This window comes from Pezoporus flaviventris, unplaced genomic scaffold (genome assembly GCF_033815535.1).
Source record: "Pezoporus flaviventris isolate CSIRO_AGI_PZ_B2104156 unplaced genomic scaffold, CSIRO_AGI_Pfla_v1 ptg000059l, whole genome shotgun sequence".
NCBI lineage: Eukaryota > Metazoa > Chordata > Aves > Psittaciformes > Psittacidae > Pezoporus > Pezoporus flaviventris.
Window position 1 is genome coordinate 2,700,820 of NW_026892607.1, and position 20,062 is coordinate 2,720,881.

General features: G+C 46.0%; 1 protein-coding gene across 1 annotated transcript; it reads left to right on the forward strand.

Annotated features, from left to right (window-relative positions):
* The first annotated feature begins 3,011 nt into the window (after positions 1-3,011).
* On the forward strand, positions 3,012-19,035 carry LOC133277675 (cystathionine gamma-lyase-like). The gene is made up of 12 exons (XM_061469773.1): positions 3,012-3,226; positions 5,092-5,173; positions 5,685-5,780; positions 8,973-9,082; positions 9,907-10,038; positions 11,932-11,989; positions 12,936-13,013; positions 13,989-14,141; positions 14,340-14,461; positions 16,038-16,090; positions 17,344-17,482; positions 18,295-19,035. Exons 1-12 carry the CDS (start codon positions 3,065-3,067, stop codon positions 18,313-18,315), a joined length of 1,206 nt encoding a protein of 401 aa, XP_061325757.1. The 5' UTR covers positions 3,012-3,064; the 3' UTR covers positions 18,316-19,035.
* Positions 19,036-20,062: the final 1,027 nt, after the last annotated feature.

Sequence of the window (20,062 nt, forward strand, 5' to 3'; positions counted from 1 at the left end):
CTCAAGTCAGCAATTGGGCATCGTCTCCAGTGCTCCTTCGGTGAACCTCTGTGTGAGCTGAGGAAAAGAAATGGGCTGCTAATGCTAGTCTGAACAAAACGCTGCCCTGTTCACCCATTTCCCTTGTTTGTCAGGGTATTTCAGTCACTGAGAGAGGGAAAGAGAAGGCAAAGACCCAGCATGATCCATGACAATGAAACAATAAGTTATCTGGAGAATGATGACACTGGTACAAATTGCTTTCCTCAAAAGCACGCACAGGAAAAGGGAAGGATAAGACAGGTGTCGTGTCTGTGTAGATGTGTTATCATCTCATAAAGTAACTGCATTAGGTTCAGAGTTCCCCAAGTTCCCTGCAGCAACTCCTTCAGTGCTGCTCCTGCACGTATTAACTTAACAATAGTGGGATGAATCATAAAAACATGAGGACATGTCACAATCCAGGTAAACTGGATTCTTTTACTAGGGCTTCCAGGAGAAAGAGCCCACACCTTGTCAGCAAGATTAGATAAAAGATAAAAAAACTACTCTGAGTGACCTTTTTCTTCACCTGATTTGCATCATCTCCTCTTCTACCAAGCAGCTAAGGAGAGTTCTACTAGAGATGGAACTATGAAATCCAATTTCTGTGCCTGTTGTCTTCACAGTGATAGCTGCTTCCCACATGGATATTTACAATTTTAAATGATTATAGGGGAAAAAAAGTCACCTTTGCTCTATACTCCATTGGTCTTTCTGACAAGACTCTTGTATCTTCTTGTTTGTAGAGAAAACTAAGACCCATCAACAAACAGAATTTGAGAGGTTGGCACCACTGGCAAAGCTGTCTCTTGTTCCATGCTCACAAGAGACTGTTTGCCCCGATGCTGGAGACATGTATGGTGCAGAGCCAGTCTTAGAATCACAGAATCACAGACTGCTTTGGGTTGGAAGGGACCTTAAAGCTCATCCAGTCCCAGCCCCCTGCCACAGGCAGGGACACCTTCCACTGGAGCAGCTTGCTCCAAGCCCCTGTGTCCAACCTGGCCTTGGACACTGCCAGGGATGGGGCAGCCACAGCTTCTCTGGGCACCCTGTGCCAGCGCCTCAGCACCCTCACAGGGAAGAGCTTCTGCCTAAGAGCTCATCTCAGTCTCCCCTTTGGCAGGTTAAAGCCATTCATTTCCCTTGGCCTGTCCTTACAGGCTCTTGCCCAAAGCCCCTCTCCAGGTTTCTTGGAGCCCCTTTAGGCACTGGAGCTGCTCTCAGGTCTCCCCTTCAGGAGCCTTCTCTTCTCCAGGCTGCCCCAGCCCAGCTCTCTCAGCCTGGCTCCAGAGCAGAGCTGCTCCAGCCCTCGCAGCATCTCCATGGCCTCCTCTGGCCTCACTCCAGCACCTCCACGTCCCTCTTGTGCTGCTGCCCCAGAGCTGGATCAGGACTGCAAGGGGGGTCCTCTGAGTGCAGCAGAGAGGGAGAATCCCCTCCCTTGACTTGCTGCTCATGTTCCTGTGGAAGAGATGCAGGAACTCAGGTTGTAGGTGATGTTGGAAACTTCACGTTGCATTTTTAATTACTGAAGGCCAGCTAAGAGGAGGCAGAGGCATGAAGTCACTGTTTACCAGCTTATTATGGAGTCCCTTATTCAATGCAGAAATATAATGGATGCATTACTAATGGGAACTGCTCTGTGAAAACCAGCGTTTGTGGCATATCCATGTGTCCTCCTGTGCTGTGCCTTCAACTTTGTGAGAGTATTTGGGGTCTAATAATTTATTATTATGTTTATCTTGTTTATATTCTCCATCTTCTTAAATTACTTAAATTGCTCTCAGACACTAGGCAATTCAGCAGAAAGTAGCAGGGTCAGGTATTGTGGCAACGTGGAGCTGCATTTTCTGGGCTTTGACTCTATGGAAAATTTGCTTGTGCAATTGCTCAAGTGGAAAACAAATAATGGAGGAGTAATTTCCAATGGGTGTGTTCCTCCAGGAAGGATGCTGGTATTTTTAGTATGTAAAGGAATAGGTAAAAAGATTGGAGAGGAATAAAAAGCTAAATTTGTTCAAAACCCGAAGGTAGGCAGTAAGTGAAAATGACAAATGTCTCTCTGCATTTATCCTTGCTGGGAGCGTAACTGCAACATTTAAAGTCATGAAGAGTAACTAATAGAGTACTGAAAGCGCCTTAGTGTAGAGGGGTGCGCTCTGGTTGCCTCTCCTTACTTCCACAAGGCGAAACAAAAATAAATGAGGTCCTGGAGGACGGTGAATGGAATTTCCCAGCTGTGGAGAAATTAACTTCTGCTTCTCCCAGGCATTCAGAATGGCTGGCAGGATCGATGCTAGGTAGCAGTCGTCTTGTAGAGTGACAGAGGATATTCAGGGGAATTAAACTGAACAGGAAAAAGTAGGTGAGGAGGTTTAAGACATCATAGCTTAAGTGAGGAGCTTCTCCTCACCCAACCCCCAAGTCCTTCTCCTCAGGGATGCTCCATCCCGTCTCCCCCAGCCTGGGTTCGTGGTGGGGATTGCCCCGACCCAGGGGCAGGACCTTGCCCTTACCCTTGCCCTTGTTGAGCTCCAGGAGGTTCCCACGGTCCAGGTCCCTCTGGATTTATGCTCATGTTCTTCACATCTGTCACCACAGGATTAACTTCCCCTGCCCCAAGTCTCTGTTCCCACCCGCACGTATCCCGGTTCAGCCTGTGTGACCTCGCTGCACCCCCGGCGTGTGTCAGGCTGAAACCCTCTGGCGCAGAGCCCGTTCACTCCCCGGGATCCCCGGTGGGGTCAGCGGCCCCCATCCCCGTCCGCAGAGCCCCAGCCGCCGGGCAGCCTCTTCCCGCCCTCCCCGGGGCCGTGCTGCGGTGCTGCGGCGCCCCCCGGCGGGCGGGCGGGACCGCACCGGAAGGCGCTCCCCTCCCGGCGGCGCGGGCGCTGCCCGGTCCCGCCCCGCCCTTCCCCGCCGCAGCCAATGGGAGGCGGCGGCGAGGCCCCGCCCGCGCCGGGCCCCTGGTGGCGTGGGGCTGTGGTGCCGGTGCCGGTCCCTGTGGCGCGGCAGCGGTGGCGGTGTCCGGAGCGCAGCCATGGAGCACGGCGGGGCCCGGGACTTCCTGCCGCCGTTCGCGCGCTTCGCCACGCAGGCGATTCACGCCGGGCAGGAGCCCGAGCAGTGGAGCTCTGGCGCCGTGGTGCCGCCCATCTCCCTCTCCACCACCTTCAAGCAGCAGGGCCCCGGGCAGCACGCGGTGAGTGCGGCCGGCGGCGGGGCACCGGGGCGGGCTTGTCCTCGCCGGGACGGACCGGGGGGCTCCGGCATGGCGGGAGGGGCCAGAGGGGGAGCGGCAGCCTCTGGGAAGGGGAGGAGAGGAGATGGGAAGGGACGGAAAGGGATGGGGACTCCCGGTTGCAGCACGTGGAAACAGTCCCTTTATTCTCGCTCCCGAACGACCCTCAGACATCGTTTCCCACGTGGACGGTGGGTGGAGGAAGCTGTAACCGGGCTCTAAGGTTCAGGCGCCGGTCGGATGGTTTCTGTGCGGCTGGGGCTCTCTTGAAGTCTGCGTGATGACAAAACTTTCTGCTGTCCCCGAGCAAGATCTGTTTTCCCAATTACAGCAGTTGTGTAAGAGGCTGCCCCAGTTGTCCTTGCAGAGCAAACAAGTGTTTCAGCAGCGTTTTGTGGATAGCATCATAGAATCAGCCAAGTTGGAAAAGACCTGTATGATCATCAAGTCCAACCGTTCTCCTAGCATTGTCATGGCCACCACTAAACCATGTCAAATGGTTTGTATTTTATTGTATTGTAGAAAGTGCGGGAAGCATCGGGGTTGAACTATCGTGAGGTTTCTGATGGCTGCCACTCAAGTATGAGGGAGATGGCACAAACCTGCCGTTCACAAACCAGTTTGTTCCTAAGCTGGTGCCTGAACATCACCCTGTGCTGGTTGGGCAATCCGTGTTTGCCGTGTGATCTTTGATTCCACACAGCCACTCGCATAATGCTGTGAGTGCTTCTAAGTCAGCAGCTGTTTTGAAGAAGACCACAGATGAAGCAGTCACATGCTGCTGTGTCCCTGTGCTGACAAGAGCATGGCTGTGTTCCTGCTGGAAGCTCTGTGAGAGCCATCTGCCAGATTCCTGCATGCAACCAAGTTCTCATTAAGCAGAAGTCCTGAAAGTACACAGATACCAGGACACTTAACAGTTCCCTCTGTAACATGTGCATCCATGCACAGAACCCCAGCCTGGTTTGTGTTGGAAGGGACCATAAAGCTCCTCCAGCTCCAACCCCTGCCACGGGCAGGGACCCCTTCCACTGGAGCAGCTTGCTCCAAGCCCCTGTGTCCAACCTGGCCTTGAACACTGCCAGGGATGGGGCAGCCACAGCTTCTCTGGGCACCCTGTGCCAGCGCCTCAGCACCCTCCCAGGGAAGAGCTTCTGCCTAAGAGCTCAGCTCAGTCTCCCCTCTGGCAGCTTAAAGCCATTCCCCTTGGCCTGTCCCTGCAGGCCATTGGACAAAGCCCCTCTCCAGCTTTCCTGCAGCCCCTTTAGGCACTGGAGCTGCTGTAAGGTCTCCCCTGCATGAGTATTTTTTGTTTCTTGTTCAATTTTCTCCGTCTTCACATAAAAACTGTTGCACTGGAAAGTGGAACTTGGTCTGGTTTCATGCCAGGGAAACGGCTGAGCTTTCAAGAACTTTTGATGGGTACAGGTTGGCGCTGGTCAGTGCCCTGTAGCATCTTCCAAGCAGAGCATTGTGGTGATGGGACACATCCTTCCTGATAACATAAGAATGTGTGGAATCTGTCAGCCTTTTCTCCAACAGTGACCAGAAGTGGTTATCTGGGAAAAAGTAGGAGAACATGGCCAGCAGTGGGATACTTCCCCCAGCACATCCCTAGAAACCATTCTGAGGTTGGGGATGCCTGATCAGATGCTGTGTACAGCAGCTTGGTGTAGCCAGGAAACCAGCCTGATGGTCTTGGAGGAGGTGGATGCATAATCTCAGTGCTGAGCACAAGGGCTTTTTAAGGAACCTGGGACAACTATTGTACACAGCTTCCTCCGTGCTCTCTCTTAAGTTGTGTCTGTTTCTTGCTTTCCCGATAGGGTTATGAATACAGCCGGAGTGGAAACCCCAGCCGGAATTGCCTGGAGAAGGCTGTGGCAGTACTAGATGGAGCTAAATACTGTAAGTAATTAATAGTTTCCTCAAGCAAGATGGCAGCATGGTGTTTCCTGATGGTCTACAGGAAGCATAACTTGGGGAGCAAGGACACCAAGCTGTCAGCAGCAGTCACATCACAGCAAGGCTTTCACAGCCTGTACCTGCTGGTTATGGGCAAGAGTGAAAAGTGTTCAACACATTCAGCAAAGTCCAGCTCAATCCCTGGGCTTCTGCAGGGCTTCCTCTCGCTGCATTTGATGTCTGAGCTAAATGGAATCTGTCCTTGTGCAGCCGCACTGAGTGCAGTGGGGAGCAGGAGACAGGCAGCAGTGCTTCCTGGACTATTGTTCATTCTGGGTTCCACTCTGTGTAAAATCAGGCTGCTGCTTTTACTCAGTCCACTGAATGATTGAGATAGTGTGAGAGTGACAGAACAGGTTCCTTTTAAAAGCAAAGTGAGGAAATTGAAGGCAAGTTTGACAAGGTTTTATCACATTAAAACACAGTGTCTGCCCCTTACTGTTTTCTCTTTTAGGTTTGGCTTATGCTTCTGGCTTAGCTGCTACTTTGAATATTACTCACCTGTTAAAGGCAGGGGACACGATTATCTGCATGGATGATGTCTATGGAGGTATGTAAACCACAAGGATGCTTTTGATGTTCATTGCACAAGTGATTAAATGTACCTATTTGTGCTTGTCATGAACTGAATTTCCCACACAGGACCTTACTTCCCTTTACAGCCTTTTCACTTTCTGAGAACACAGAACACCCCTGTCTGATTTTGGTGTTAGGAATTCAGACACTGAAAGGTTCTGTGGCATAACATGCAGGTTTAAAACAATATAACTAACTAATAATAAGTAGAAAACAGCAATATCTTGGCCTTGCACAGATTTGTTTGCAAAGCAGGACCCCCCACAGTCCAGCACAGCAAAGTTTCCCAGCTCCTGGTATTTTACTATCCCTTTCCCAGGTCTGACCCTTTATCAACCAGCATTTTGTCTGAACTGTTTCAAACAACAATTCTGTCATCTTTCCTGAAAGCACAACTTGCATCTGCTATGCACATGTCTTCTGAATGCTTCAGCGGTGCTGCAGCTCACTATTAGGTTTTGATCTTGTATAGTTTTTTTTTTATCCATTCTTCCAAGAAACTCCCCAGGAACAGAGTTCATCCACCTCTGCCAAAGTCCTTCAAAAGATTGATGCCACCTAACAGTCCTTAGTAGGAAAGTCAGCTCGAACGCCCTATGACAATCAGTGTCCTCAGTGCCCAACTCCTATGTTTCACTGGTCAGAAAAGCTTGTCTCCATCTGCTCCAAGTCCTTGGCACAAGGAGATCAAACCTGCTTTGTTTCCAAAGGAAGGTTAGAGAGGCCAGCAACAGGCTGTGCTTTCCCAAGCAATAGCTGGAAAACCTTTTAGCAAGAGTAATCACCTTTCCCAGTGCTGAGTGATTACTGTTTGCTAATCAGTTCTCTGTGGTTGTGCACATCAAATACAGATACACACATTTGCTTTAATGTCTTAGTTCATGTCAGATAGCTCATCTCCAAGTACATCTGGAGCCAAGCTGAGTGGAGCAGGAGTCCCCAGTGACAAGCTAGTCCTTTAATACACTGCCCTCCCACCTCAGAACTCAGTAAGTCATTTGGCCAAAGTGTATTATCAGCTTCTCACTTCAGAAAGGCCCATGGGTGTATTTTTCAAGCAAAACCAGTTCATCTGCTCATTAAAGCCTCAGCCCCTGGTGGTTTCGGCACAGATGAATCTCATGGTTTCTTCCCTGAGGGTTTTTTTCATGCTTTTGTTGTAAAGAGACCAGCTTCCCCCCAGCCAGCCTTATTCAGCAGACCTCACACCCCATACATGTTACATCTGCAGATCTGCCATTGAATACTGTGGCCAATATGTGTTCATCCCCTTCGTTCCTCTTTTGGCTGTTAGGGGCTCCTTGTCCCCTGACATCCCTGCTTGCTTTTCTCCTAGCTCGTGCTCTTCTGGCTGTTCCTAGTCCTCTTTCCTGCTCGTGTTCTTAGAATCATAGAATCACAGACTGATTTGGGTTGAAGGGGCCTTTAAGCTCCTCCAGCTCCAACCCCTGCCATGGGCAGGGACATCTTCCACTAGAGCAGCTTGCTCCAAGCCCCTGTGTCCAACCTGGCCTTGAACACTGCCAGGGATGGGGCAGCCACAGCTTCTCTGGGCACCCTGTGCCAGCGCCTCAGCACCCCCACAGGGAAGAGCTTCTGCCTAAGAGCTCAGCTCAGTCTCCCCTCTGGCAGGTTCAAGCCATTCCCCTTGGCCTGTCCCTACATCCCTTGTCCCAAGCCCCTCTCCAGGTTTCCTGCAGCCCCTTCAGGCACTGGAGCTGCTCTCAGGTCTCCCCTTCAGGAGCCTTCTCTTCTCCAGGCCAAACCAGCCCAGCTCTCTCAGCCTGTCTTTTCAGCCTTGTAATAGCAACCTTTGAGTCAGTGGGTATGAGCACTGGTATGTGCCCCTGCTCCGTCAAGGGCACACTGGCTTTGCTAAGCTTTTACCATGTTTTTCTGTAAAAGGCCGGGTTGGATAGGAGAGCAGCTCTGCACTTGCTAACAGAGCAGCGCTGCACTTGCTAACAGAGCAGTGCTGCACTTGCTAACAGAGCAGTGCTGCACTTGCTAACTCAAATGAGGCTGCAGATTGCAAGGCTGACAGAAAAACAGTGAAAGAATTGAAAGGCTCTCAGGCAATGCTGACAAGTGCGCTGCCTGGGATGTGTTTAAGAGTTGCTGAGTTTTGGGAGGGTGAGGAGGAGCTGTCAGGTTTTGGCACTTCTGAACTGTGAGCCGCTGATGTAACTTCTTAAAAGAGCTACTTTCTGTGCAACCTTTGATTTCCATCTAAGGTTTCATTGTAGTGTGTTATTACTTGAAGTATGTAAAGCAACTTTCTGTTGTTTGTAGAGCTGACAGCCTAGGCGCAAATTTCCTATACCTGCACATATTTCCTACAGCACAAGTGACACTATAATATACAGCTCATTGTAGACATAAAAGTATTTCCTTTAAAAAATCATCATTCAGACACAGCATTCAGCGCACAGGATCATACCCTGCACGTGTTAGGACTTTATGGCTAAATGGCAAACTCGTGTTCCGTGTGAGTGAATGAATGTTAAACAACCTTGGCAGAAAGACTGAAGGAATTAATTTTTAATCCAGGCAGCAGATAGTCACTATGCTGCACTTCTAATGAGCAACTGGTTGCTCCTGGCTTCTTCTTTTAGTCTTTCCAATGAAGGGTTGCAAAGACAGAAAGGAAGGAAGTAATCACTCCTTTATGTTTCTTGCTACATGTTGCTTCAATGGAATGGTAAAGAAACACAGTAGCTGGAGTTTTCCCCTTGAGAATGTGGGAGAAGAAGCAGCAGTGAAGCTTATGAAATAGAAAAGAGTTTGTGTGGTGGAAAGAAGTAATTGAAAAGTGGGAAAGAGAATGTGAAAGCTGTAACCACTGACTTGTGCATGGCAAAGGACTGGAGGAAATGTTAGAAGCAGGTGAACTAAAAGGGGTCCATTTAATTTTCTGATTAAACCAACCCCAAAGAGCTGATAATTGAAAGTACTTCTTCAATCACTCTGATTCCATATTCCCATTAGTCCTTTTCCGTGATCTATGGAAATCTTTAAACTTTTTGGGAATAAAAAATACTAATGTGCCATTCATGGTGTACAGCATAAAACTGTACCCTCCTGACTTTCCATGCATGAATGCAGGAGTCTGGGGATCAGTGAAGTTTTGTTTTGCACCTCTGATTTTTTCGTTTGTGTTTTTTAGGCACAAACAGGTACTTCAGGAAAGTAGCCATGAAAATGGGTTTGAATGTAGTTTTTGTTGACTGTTCAAGTATTAAATGCCTGGAAGCTGCAATTACACCAGAGACCAAGGTAGGGGAGAGGGAAATTGCTGAACTTACTTGCTTAATGTCGTTCAACAATTCGATTCTTGCTCTTATTGTAATGGGTGTACGTGTCAAACAGAGTGGGCTACAGGGGTGTCTTTTGTGGGGACAGATTGGGGCAGAGCTGGCTCCAGCACTTCTCCACTCCAGTCCACTTGGTGGTGGTGCCTCACTGACAACACTTAGAAGGATAAAAACAGTATGGAGAGAGAGGGGAAGAGAGAAAAGGTCAGAAACAGCAAAGGGAGCAGCAAGGTCAGAGGAAGAGGGGGTGCTCCCTGTCACTGGAACAGATAAATAACCCTCTGCTCTAGTGGAAGATCACTGAGCTGGAAAAGGCTTACAAAGTTTTGAATGTAAAGACTTTGGTGTGGCTATGTCAGGCCTTCTTCAGATGCAATGCGCTGAGGTTTTCCAAAGCTTTGATGTTATTCCCTTTTATCAGCTATTTTTATGTAAAATATTGCCTCTCTCAAGAGCCACAGAATCACAGAATGGCTTGTGTTGGAATGGAGCTTAAAGCCCATCCATTTCCAACCCCCTGCCACGGGCAGGGACACCTTCCACTAGAGCAGCTTGCTCCAAGCCCCTGTGTCCAACCTGGCCTTGAACACTGCCAGGGATGGGGCAGCCACAGCTTCTCTGGGCACCCTGTCTTTCTGCAGTAGGGATGCTGTCTTATTGCCACTCTGCAAACCTGCAGGAGAAGCTGACACTCAACAAATTAAACCACTTGTGGACTTACACGTGTATCATCGCCAGCACTGTAAAACCTCTAAACTGACATTTTGTGTTGTTGAATTACTGCAGCTTGTTTGGATTGAAACACCCACAAACCCCACACTGAAGGTCATTGACATTCAAGCGTGTGCAGATTCAGTACACAAGCATAAAGATGTTCTTCTGGCGGTAGATAACACTTTTATGTCTGCATATTTCCAGGTAAGCACTTTGTTTACAATTACCCCATCATTTCAATGTATTAAAAGGTGCATTTTTTAAATGGAAACACCACCATGGGACTGTAGTTTTGATCTATGTCTTGTAAAATGACCTGTTCTGTTTCTAAATACAACCCATGTACTGTGCTATTTACATTACTAAGGATGGTATGTGCAGTACTTTGTAGCTAGCCCCATCCCAGTGTGATTGATACCAGCAAACCCAGTATAGCTCAACAGTCCAATAAACACACTGAATCAGGTAAGCCATTCAAAAATCATGTTTTTTTAGTTCTCACTGATGGAAATCATAACAGGCCTATTAAGAAGTATCCTGTTTCCTAACTTTGGCCTTTTTATACCATTTCTTTTGTATATGCTGTTTATGATCTGTTCTGAACCACTTGATATTCTGAAAAGAGCAGTGGAAGAAAAAGTTAAACCAAGCAAACTTTGTTTCCTTTTGAGACATTCAATTTAACTTTTCTTCAATATCTTGTTGAATGTGTGGCTTAAGAGTTTGTCCTTTTGATCTCAAACAACTAGCATAACATTTATGCTTGGATAACTAGAATACATGAAGTGAAGACTATTAAACTTTGAAGTCTGGTTCATCTTAACGTGGGCTAGAAATATTCATTTGTATTTCCCAGGAGATGATGCTGATTCGCTGTGTTTTTAAGTCTAAAGTAAAAGCTTTTTATGAATGCAAAAGGCAAGGTGTCTGTTTTTGTTAAGGGCACTGAGATCTTTATAAATTAAGAGAGCTTTCAGAAGGTGTTAATGCTTAGCTAAAGCAGCACTTGAGTTTGTCTTCTGCATACCAAAGGCTTGACGATTTCCCCTTTGCAACATACATTTACTTGGCAAGACAAGTTTGAAAGAAGCCAAGTGAGCATCTGGATATATGAGCTAGTTAATGTGGCTTTTATTGGCCTGCTGCTAAGAGAAAGTCAGTTGTAATGATTAACTCTAATTAATAGTGAATGCCTTTAAACCCCTCCATACTGCTGCTGATGCACTGTGCTGAGAAGATCCTAATTTGAGGGTGATTTGTGTAGCACTGTTGAGTGTAAGAGGCACTGGTGTTTATGCTGCTGCTCTCCTGGCTGCGCACCGGGAATGCACATCATCCACGTTCCTTGACTAGGTGCCCGCGTTTAAGCTGACAGCAGCAGCATTTCATTCTAAATCTGCTTTGTTACCTTTTAACATATTGATACTTTTCAGCCTTTGAAATGTGTTTATCTTATGTGCAAAGTCCTTTGCTTAGTGACTGATTAAAAATATTGGTCATTACTTCTCGCCCATCAACATCTGCCTTTGCTTCACCTTCGAAAGGCTTCTGGGAGGTCAGGGAAGAGAGACCTGGCAAAGGAAACCTCTTCAGGTTTCAGTTGCTCTTTCAGTGCTGTATCACTAATACTGGTATCACCAGTACCCATATCTAGACAGCAGTGCAGATCTTTTTCTTTGCAGACTGCATTGAGGCCTTCATTTCCCAAACAAACACACCGTAAATAGCATTACTTATCCCTGCCTCAGCTGAGCAATAGAACTATTTTTTCACAAATATGAATGTATGTTGGATGTATTCAGTCCCTCCTCCCCTGAAGCTGGTGGGAATTGGACCAGTGCTTTTAAATTACATCTTATTTTGTGTTCTTTTTATTGTGCTTTTCTTGAACTCGGAGTGCTTTCCTGTACTATTGTTTTTGTCACATATCCTATCTTCATTCTCAGGGTTTTATGTTTAAGGTCTTAAGTTTTTGTGGTTTTTAGTTTCTTCACCTATTGTTACTTTCTGTGTTGGATCGCAGCCTTTTGGGTAGCTTGAAATGAACCACAGTACACATGAGCTTTAACCATACCTATTGTTTCCATTTCATTTCAGCGTCCTTTATCTCTGGGGGCTGATATTTGCATGTATTCTGCCACCAAATACATGAATGGTAAGTGTGTCACTTTGACACAGCTCAGGCTGGCTGTTCAAGAGCCATTCTGGCTGTGGGCAGTTCATAGTATCAGACTGGTTGAGGTTGGAAGGGACCTTAAAGCTCACCCAGCTCCAACCCCTGCCACGGGCAGGGACCCCTTCCACTAGAGCAGCTTGCTCCAAGCCCCTGTGTCCAGCCTGGCCTTGAGCACTGCCAGGGATGGGGCAGCCACAGCTTCTCTGGGCACCCTGTGCCAGCACCTCAGCACCTTCCTAGTTCACGAAAACCAGTGTGCCTTTTAGTAATTCTTACATGGATTGTCAGAGGAGATGGGCCATCCAGTAGACCATTAGTCTTCATAGCTCCTAAACTATCCCTGGGAGAAGGAATATTGACCTGTCTTCAGGCAATAGACCTAGAGGTGTTTCTAGCCGTGTTGGTTTTGACTACAGTAAAGCAAGTGGCTTCAGTAGAAGGTGGTGGCTAGAAATTCCATTCAGGTTCAAAGCAGGTTTCATTCATCTGTGGTGGAGCCTGTCCAAAAGCACATTCACTGTGTTGTGTCCCAGGCAGCCCACATGGAGCTAACGTGACTGGATGTCCTTGGTGATGTGGGTAGAAGAGGAAGTTTTCTGGCTGGTGTTCACCCTTGCTAAGACAGCTCAGCAGGACACACCTGATTCCTGTACCCTGGAATTCCCACTTTCTGGCAGTTCTATTGGGAACTGTCTGGGGGCACAGGGCGGAGCATGCTGCTCACCAGAGCTTTAGAAAAAGCTGAAATCTGCCTTACAGTCCTTGTGCTGTGCAGGAAGGACAGATGTAGCAATGACAAGGAGCCCAGTGTCTTGCAAAAAAGGGACTGTATTAGCAAAAAGACTGAGAAAACATGGGTTTGTGGCATAACCCTGCAGCTGATGGAGTGGCTGATTCTGTTCTTGTCTTCTCCTTGTGTTTTTAGGGCATAGTGATGTTGTAATGGGACTCGTTTCAGTAAACCGTGATGATCTCTACGAAAGGCTTAAATTCTTACAAAACTGTAAGTAGTCAATGTAGGAAGTACCTTGAAATCAGTTGTGTTCAAATGTACCAGCTTGTAATGGAAAGCATGTTGCATGCACACAAGTATGAAACCTATCTAGAGATGTAGCTCAGTCATTTAAATGTTTAGAAGTGTAAATGTCCAGAGAGGAAGTGGTGACACAGATGTAAGAATCCTGAATTCTCTTCCCTGCTTTTCACTGGCCTTATACAAACCCCACAGCTTTTGGTGTGCCTCCCTGGCTTCTCTCTCGAATAATGTTAACAACGCTTCCCACTGAGAGCAGGGTGGGTTGTTCCCCATTTGTTCACCAGGGGCTGCTGAGCGGAATGAATTGTCTGGGGCAGGGGCTTGAATGGAGGTAGCACTCTTGGCCTCAGGACTGTAATTCCCTCTGTCCCTGCTTTCCTGAAAGCATCAGATGCTGTCCCCATGGGCAGCACCTGCAGTTACATGGGACACGGCTCCTTGCCAAGCCTCTCTTTAGGTTGCAGTTAAGGCCATGGCAGAAAGCACCATCATTTCCTATATTATCTTGATGTTGTACATGAAGAGGCATATAAACATTTAAATTTTGCCTTTATTTAATTCCACCTAACTCGTATCAAGTACATCTGGGTTTTTAAACTCATTCACCCATCAGAGGATATGCCTAATGCAGTTTTCTTATATAGGTTGATTTTAACAGTTTTACTGCCTCTTAATTGTAACAATACATTTCTGCGTAGTATTCTGTCTGCCCTCTGTCTACAACAGAGAGACTAAAGGTATATTGTGTCTAATGCATTTAATCCTTGCGTCTTCACCTTGTTCATCCAGCTCATTAATTGCCTGGGTTACCGTGTGAGGAAGGCAGATTGCATCAGATCTCTTTCCACTGGTCTTGTTCTAACTTTAGGAATTTGGGAATCGGGACTTTGTGAAATTTTACTAAACCTTCCCCCCCTTTGTTGCACGTTTTCATTTCTGTAGCTCTTGGAGCCGTTCCATCCCCCTTTGACTGTTACCTGTGCAATCGTGGTCTGAAGACACTGCACCTCCGGATGAAGCAACATTTCCACAACGCGTTGGCTGTTGCTCGGTTCCTTGAGTCAGATTCCCGGGTGGAGAAAGTCATTTTCCCAGGTATGCTGGCAAGACTTCAGAGTGGGTGACGTCTGGAGTTGAGCACTGCAGTACTATGTGTAGCTTGTACGCTCTTCACGTTGGGTGACTTGACTGCGTGTCCACCTCGGCAGCAGCTGTTTCTGCGTTGCTGTGAGTGAGCTGCTCTACCCTTTGAAATGATAGCAATTAAATTAAAGCAACTTCTCTGGATTTCAGGTTTGCCTTCACACCCTCAGCATGAGCTGATCAAACGGCAGTGTACTGGCTGTCCTGGCATGGTCACCTTTTACATTAAAGGGAGTCTCAAACATGCTGCTACCTTCCTCAAGAATTTAAAGGTAAATGATGGTAAATGCATGCTGCTTTAGAGGGACTGAGACTGTGCTACTGAGGGTGGTAAAGGAAGTGTTTTTTCTTGGGGTGGGAAGAGTCTTTCTCTGGACTTGCAAAGCTCTTGAAGTCTTTTGGGTGTAGCCATCCCTAAATAATAGATTATTTGTAAAGGGAGGCTAATGAGAGGGAAGTAAAGGATGCCTAAGCTGATTTGAGGTGTTTGTTTACACAGTAGGGTGTAGTATATCCAGGCCTACAAAGGGCCTGCATACCTGCCTTCTGCAGAAATGCCTGTAGGATTTGAAAGCAGAGGAGCTGGGGCTGGTGTAATACTGTTGTAATAGTTCAAAGCACTCATCAGGGCAAAATCCCGTTGAGAAATGACGTGAATCATGAAACAAAGAGGGAGTCCCTCAGGTTGGGGAAGACTTGTTTGTTTATTTTACTTAAACCATAGGCTTTTGCCTTTGTCTTTGCCATGTATTTATTCTGCCTGTACTCTTTAATGTGTTGGCTAGTCTTGATCTCTGGTTAATTTGCTTCCTGCACTTGTGCTTTTGCTGGTTTGTTCTTGGAAAACAAATCAACATATAATAATCAAAAGAAGAAAATTAGAACTTCCTTCTCCTCCCTGTCTTACTTACTTCCCACTCAATGTGGGAAGCTGAAAATGACTTACTAAAGACATGGTTTTCCGATAAAATACTGTTTTACACGAGAGAGCATTTAATCCTGGCACGGGAGATCTACCAGCTTGGACAGAAAGTGTCAGGAAATACAATCCAGGAGAAGCAAGTTCTTATGAGTATACTCAGGTCAGCCCTTTGACTTGGATAGCCATCAGCTTGTCACTAGGTTGGTACAGAAGTAAAGCCATTTCCTTAAACCATGGCGAGAAGAGAGTTATTTAGTTGATAGGTTTAGGGTTAGTTTGTTTAAAGGGAATAAAAGTGAATATGAGCAGCAGGAGCAGCAGAGGAACATTGAGGGCAGTAAGTGCATTCACAGCAGACACGCTGTGAATTTATGTTTGATGCAGCTGGCTCTCCAGAGGGCCCTTTGTCACCCAGGAATGTATGCCCATAATTCAGAGATCACTGCTGAAAGAAGGGGTTGTAAGATAGGGTATAATCACTTAAACCTCAGCTGAAATTTATGAGATCTGAGTCTTTGTTCAGGCAGCCTGCTCTATCTGAACAGAGTGAACACTGCTGGTGCCCAGGCAGAGCTGCTCCCTCCTGTTGTGCATTTTCCCTTCTGCCCTTCCTCCGTGCTGCCCATGTATCACATTGTGGGAGCTACTCCTGAATTACATTTGATCAACATGGGCATATTTTAGTTTCAGCTTTGCATCAGTGTCTCTTCAGAGCCTTTTTTAGGACGAGTCTGGTTTAAATCTTAGTATCATCTCTTACCTGCTAAATGTAGAATTTATACCCTAATTACAGGTAATACCTTTTCTAATATAAAAATTATCATAGAAAAACTTAGAAAAACCCCTAAACATTCCTTTTCCCTTAACCATCTCTTTCCAAGCATTCAGAACCTTACACTTGTTATGTTAACTTGATTTTCCTGTAGGTTTTTACGCTGGCTGAGAGTCTGGGTGGCTATGAAAGCCTCGCAGAGCATCCGTAAGTCATCCTTCATCTTAAAAGCCTAAAACCAGCTGCAGGGTAACAAAAAAACGTGATGGGAGTTCTAAAACTTTCTAGTCCACAAAGCCAAGATATTTGGCATATAATTGAGATCCAAGGATAGAATGTTGTATAGAGCAAACCCCAGAGGTTACTCCAGAATGAGCGTGGCTTTAGTCAATATGAGTGGGATGTTAAAAGGATTTCCACGTTTCCTTGTCTTAACTGGGGACTGAGATGTGATCTGTTACTGTGATGATAAGAAATCCAAGAAATCAACATGTGTTTTAGTAGTGAGCAGTTTTGGTCGCCCTGTTGAGGAAGGAGCTCTGCTGTTCTGCCTGCTTACACAAGAGGGCATGGTCAGCATGCTGCATTGACTGCTCCATGTCAGGGGAATTTTGTGGGGAATTTAGTAATGCTTAGGTGCCCCTATCTAGGTTAAAAGGCTAAAAAATAGGATTTTTATGAAATTAGATTATTTCACTTAAATCCAGTCTGCTTTTCAAAGAAATACACAGAAAGTTATGGCTAAATTTATATGCTCAATATTTTCAGTTATTCATTTTTGAATAACAGCAAATCTTAAAACACTCAAGCAGTTCCCTGCCTCTGGCAGGGATTGGAACTGGATGATCTTTAAGGCCCCTTCCAACACAAACCATTTTGGATTCTAATCCAAAATGTAATTGTGAATTGGTGAATGTCAGTGACTGAACACATGGGGTAAATAGCTCCTTAGCTATATCCTCCATAGCAGATGGAACAAACTCGTCACTGTAAGTGGGTGCAGTTTGACAAATGACCCAAGAAACCAAAAGTTAAAATCAAAATCTCAGGAGATTTCACTCTGGAGATTGTCTATTGCAGCTGTTTCTCCATGTGCTTAAAGCAGAGCTTTTAGGTACCCTTTTCTAGAAAATAAGATAGAAATTAAATATATCTGGGAGGAAGAGGAATAGGACTTTCTCCTTTTTCAGGTCCAGATTAAGTATCCACTTGTTATTCATCAGGAGTGGCTTGGAAATACTGTACTGGGAGATACAAGTCACTGACTTGTCTGCAGTTCATGTAACTTACAGGAGTTGAGGACATGATCCCTTTGCATCTGTGGGTTAATCAGCAGGTGGGACCCAAAAGGTGTAAAACCTTCATGGATTTTCAGGGAATGCTGCCAGGAAACCAATTGGTTTTGTCTTTAATGATAAAACTAAAAACTTCTTAGAAAAAAGGCTATTTTTTTCCTCCAGGGCCATCATGACTCACTCTTCAGTGCCTAAAGAAGACAGAGAAGCTCTTGGAATCAGCGACACATTAATTCGCCTGTCGATTGGTTTGGAAGATGAAGAAGACTTACTGAAAGATCTAGATCAGGCCCTGGAAGCTGCAGTAAGTGGGTTGTTACCTTAGTGCCATCACTCCCAAAATGATTTCCCCTCTGCCTCCCTCACCAAACTATCTGCTGGTAATTCTTGCTTCACTTGATTTAATCATAAGGGTACCTTGCAGAGTGTGTGTAAAGCTTTTGTTGTTAGGTTTCTCTGTGCACCAAGGTTTACAATCCTTGTCAGCCACCATCTGAGTTGACATAGATTCAGACAGGATGTGCCTGACCCAGTGATGCGGGTATCCACTAAAGTCAGGCTGAGGGGAAACTCATGTAGACATGGAAGTGCCTAGTGCGTGCTTCAGATGTTTCATGTCATAGTTTTAGAGGGTTGAAATATATTAAGGAGCTTCAAGCGAAGAGCTCCTATCAGACAGTAAGTCCAATACTGGAGTAACCTATTTCATTTGTAAGCACTACTCCTACTCCTCTACCCAACCTTCTGGATTTGAGACAGTAGATTAAAATTGTTCTTTATTCATGGTAGTGAACGTGATGCCACACAGGGACTTCATTTCTCAAGGCAGCTCACATAAAATGCATGAGGTGTAGATGTGTTTGTGTATGAGCACACACACATAGAATCATAGACTCCTAGTTCGATGTACTTTTTGTCCCTCTGTTTTTCACTCTCTTTTTGTTGGGTGATAGGGAAAATAAACCATAGTAAGAGCACGTATTTCTATATGCCAGCACCGAGCATGAAGATAATCTAATGCTAAAATGTACCTTATTTATGAAAAGGAAAACAAAACCAGCACAGTTGATACAGGTGCTTAGCGTAATTGTCTTTCATTTTTCCTTCTTACCGCAGGTCACAGAGTGTAAAGCTTGAAGTCTAAGGCCAGAACTTGGAATTGAATGTGGAAATGCCTAAGAAAGATGACATGGAAAGCCAAATTGCTAATGATTTTCTGTTGATTTGTCTCTGAGAATTTGAATCTGTTCAATGGAATCCCTGCATCCCTGGGGATCCTTGTGCTGTAGGTTTATTCTGCTGCTGCCAGGCTGTGCATGGACCGTGCACTGTGACACACAGCCTGGGCTCTCCTGGGGGTCCCTTCCTGTTCTATTGTAATCCCTTGGGTTTGGAATTCATAGAGTCAATACACTGTGTCTGAGAGCAGCCAGATGCACACTCAGGAATATTATCCTGGCTCTGTCAGTGAGGGTAGTGTTTCGGTAGTGTTTCTATTTGTCACGCTGGCGCTGCAGGGCTGTTCTGTCAAAGGGTTGGTTGGTTGGTAATGTGAGTGCTCCTCAAACTGCACAACAAGTTTTTCTCATCTCTTCTAACCCAACAGCCCAACTTGAGAAGTGCTGAGTTAGGTATTTGTTGTTTAATTAGGTTGGAAATGTGGTTAAATGTTTTTTCTCCTGTTGATATCTTATGGAGCATTGAAAATGAAGCGAGATCCAATACCTGGTAAACAATGGGAACTTTTTAAAGAGGATTCTTTCACTTAAAAAGTACAAAATCATCTGATGTCAATTATGGTAATGATTTGATTTATATTTGGAACTGGAATATTAATTAAAATATGCTTTGAATTTCCCTGATGTATTGATTTGATCTTTTCCTATACCAGCATTCCAAATCAGCTGATGAAATGACCCTGGATTTGTGTAAATTTTCCAGTGGGAGATGGATGTCACTGATGTTTTTGCTTTTGTCAAAAAAAGGATATAAATTCTAATCTATGACAACTTATTCTGCAAAATGCAGTATTCAGGCGAGGAATATCCAGGTGTTTCAGGGTGCTGCTGGCTTGAGGTAGGTGGTGGGTGGCTGCAAGGTTTCATCTCTGAGCAGAGCTTGCCCACAGCTTATGAAATACTGAAGAACCATAAAGGAGGTGCAAGTACTACAGGCATTTCTCACAAACTACTACAGGTATGGCTTACAAAGTACTACTGGCATTTGTCACAAAGTGCTGCTTGTTACAAGTCTGATTGCACAGATCCGCGTTCAGCTTTCCCAAACTGAATAAAAATGGGATTTCCAGAGGTGTCTTTTCATTCTGTTTCTTTCTCAGATGAAGAAAGCACAGTGTCTGAGTGCAAGCAGAGCATTAAATAGGTGAAAACTTCTATTTCTTGTCATTAAAATGCAGACTGCTTTCCATCCTGGATCAATACAGCATTTCTGTGTGAAAGCACAGAGTAAAAAGACAATCCTATCAGCCAGCCTCGGCACTGTGCCTTCCAGAGCAGTGAACAGCTGGATATATTCACATGCAAACAGAATAGAGTCACAGAATCCCAGCCTGGTTTGGGTTGGAAGGGACCTTAAAGCTCATCCAGTCCCAGCCCCCTGCCACAGGCAGGGACCCCTTCCACTAGAGCAGCTTGCTCCAAGCCCCTGTGTCCAACCTGGCCTTGAACACTGCCAGGGATGGGGCAGCCACAGCTTCTCTGGGCACCCTGTGCCAGCGCCTCAGCACCCCCACAGGGAAGAGCTTCTGCCTAAGAGCTCATCTCAGTCTCCCCTCTGGCAGCTTAAAGCCATTCCCCTTGGCCTGTCCCTACAGGCCCTTGTCCCAAGCCCCTCTCCACATTCTTGTCAGCACACTTAGGTATTG

Bases quoted from the DNA above. Each gene is read 5' to 3' on its own strand.
- LOC133277675 (XM_061469773.1), top strand. From the start codon at position 3,065: ATGGAGCACGGCGGGGCCCGGGACTTCCTGCCGCCGTTCGCGCGCTTC. The intron at 16,091-17,343 runs GTAAGTCATCCT...TTTTTCCTCCAG, and splicing joins GAAAGCCTCGCAGAGCATCC to GGCCATCATGACTCACTCTT. The intron at 17,483-18,294 runs GTAAGTGGGTTG...TTCTTACCGCAG, and splicing joins ATCAGGCCCTGGAAGCTGCA to GTCACAGAGTGTAAAGCTTG.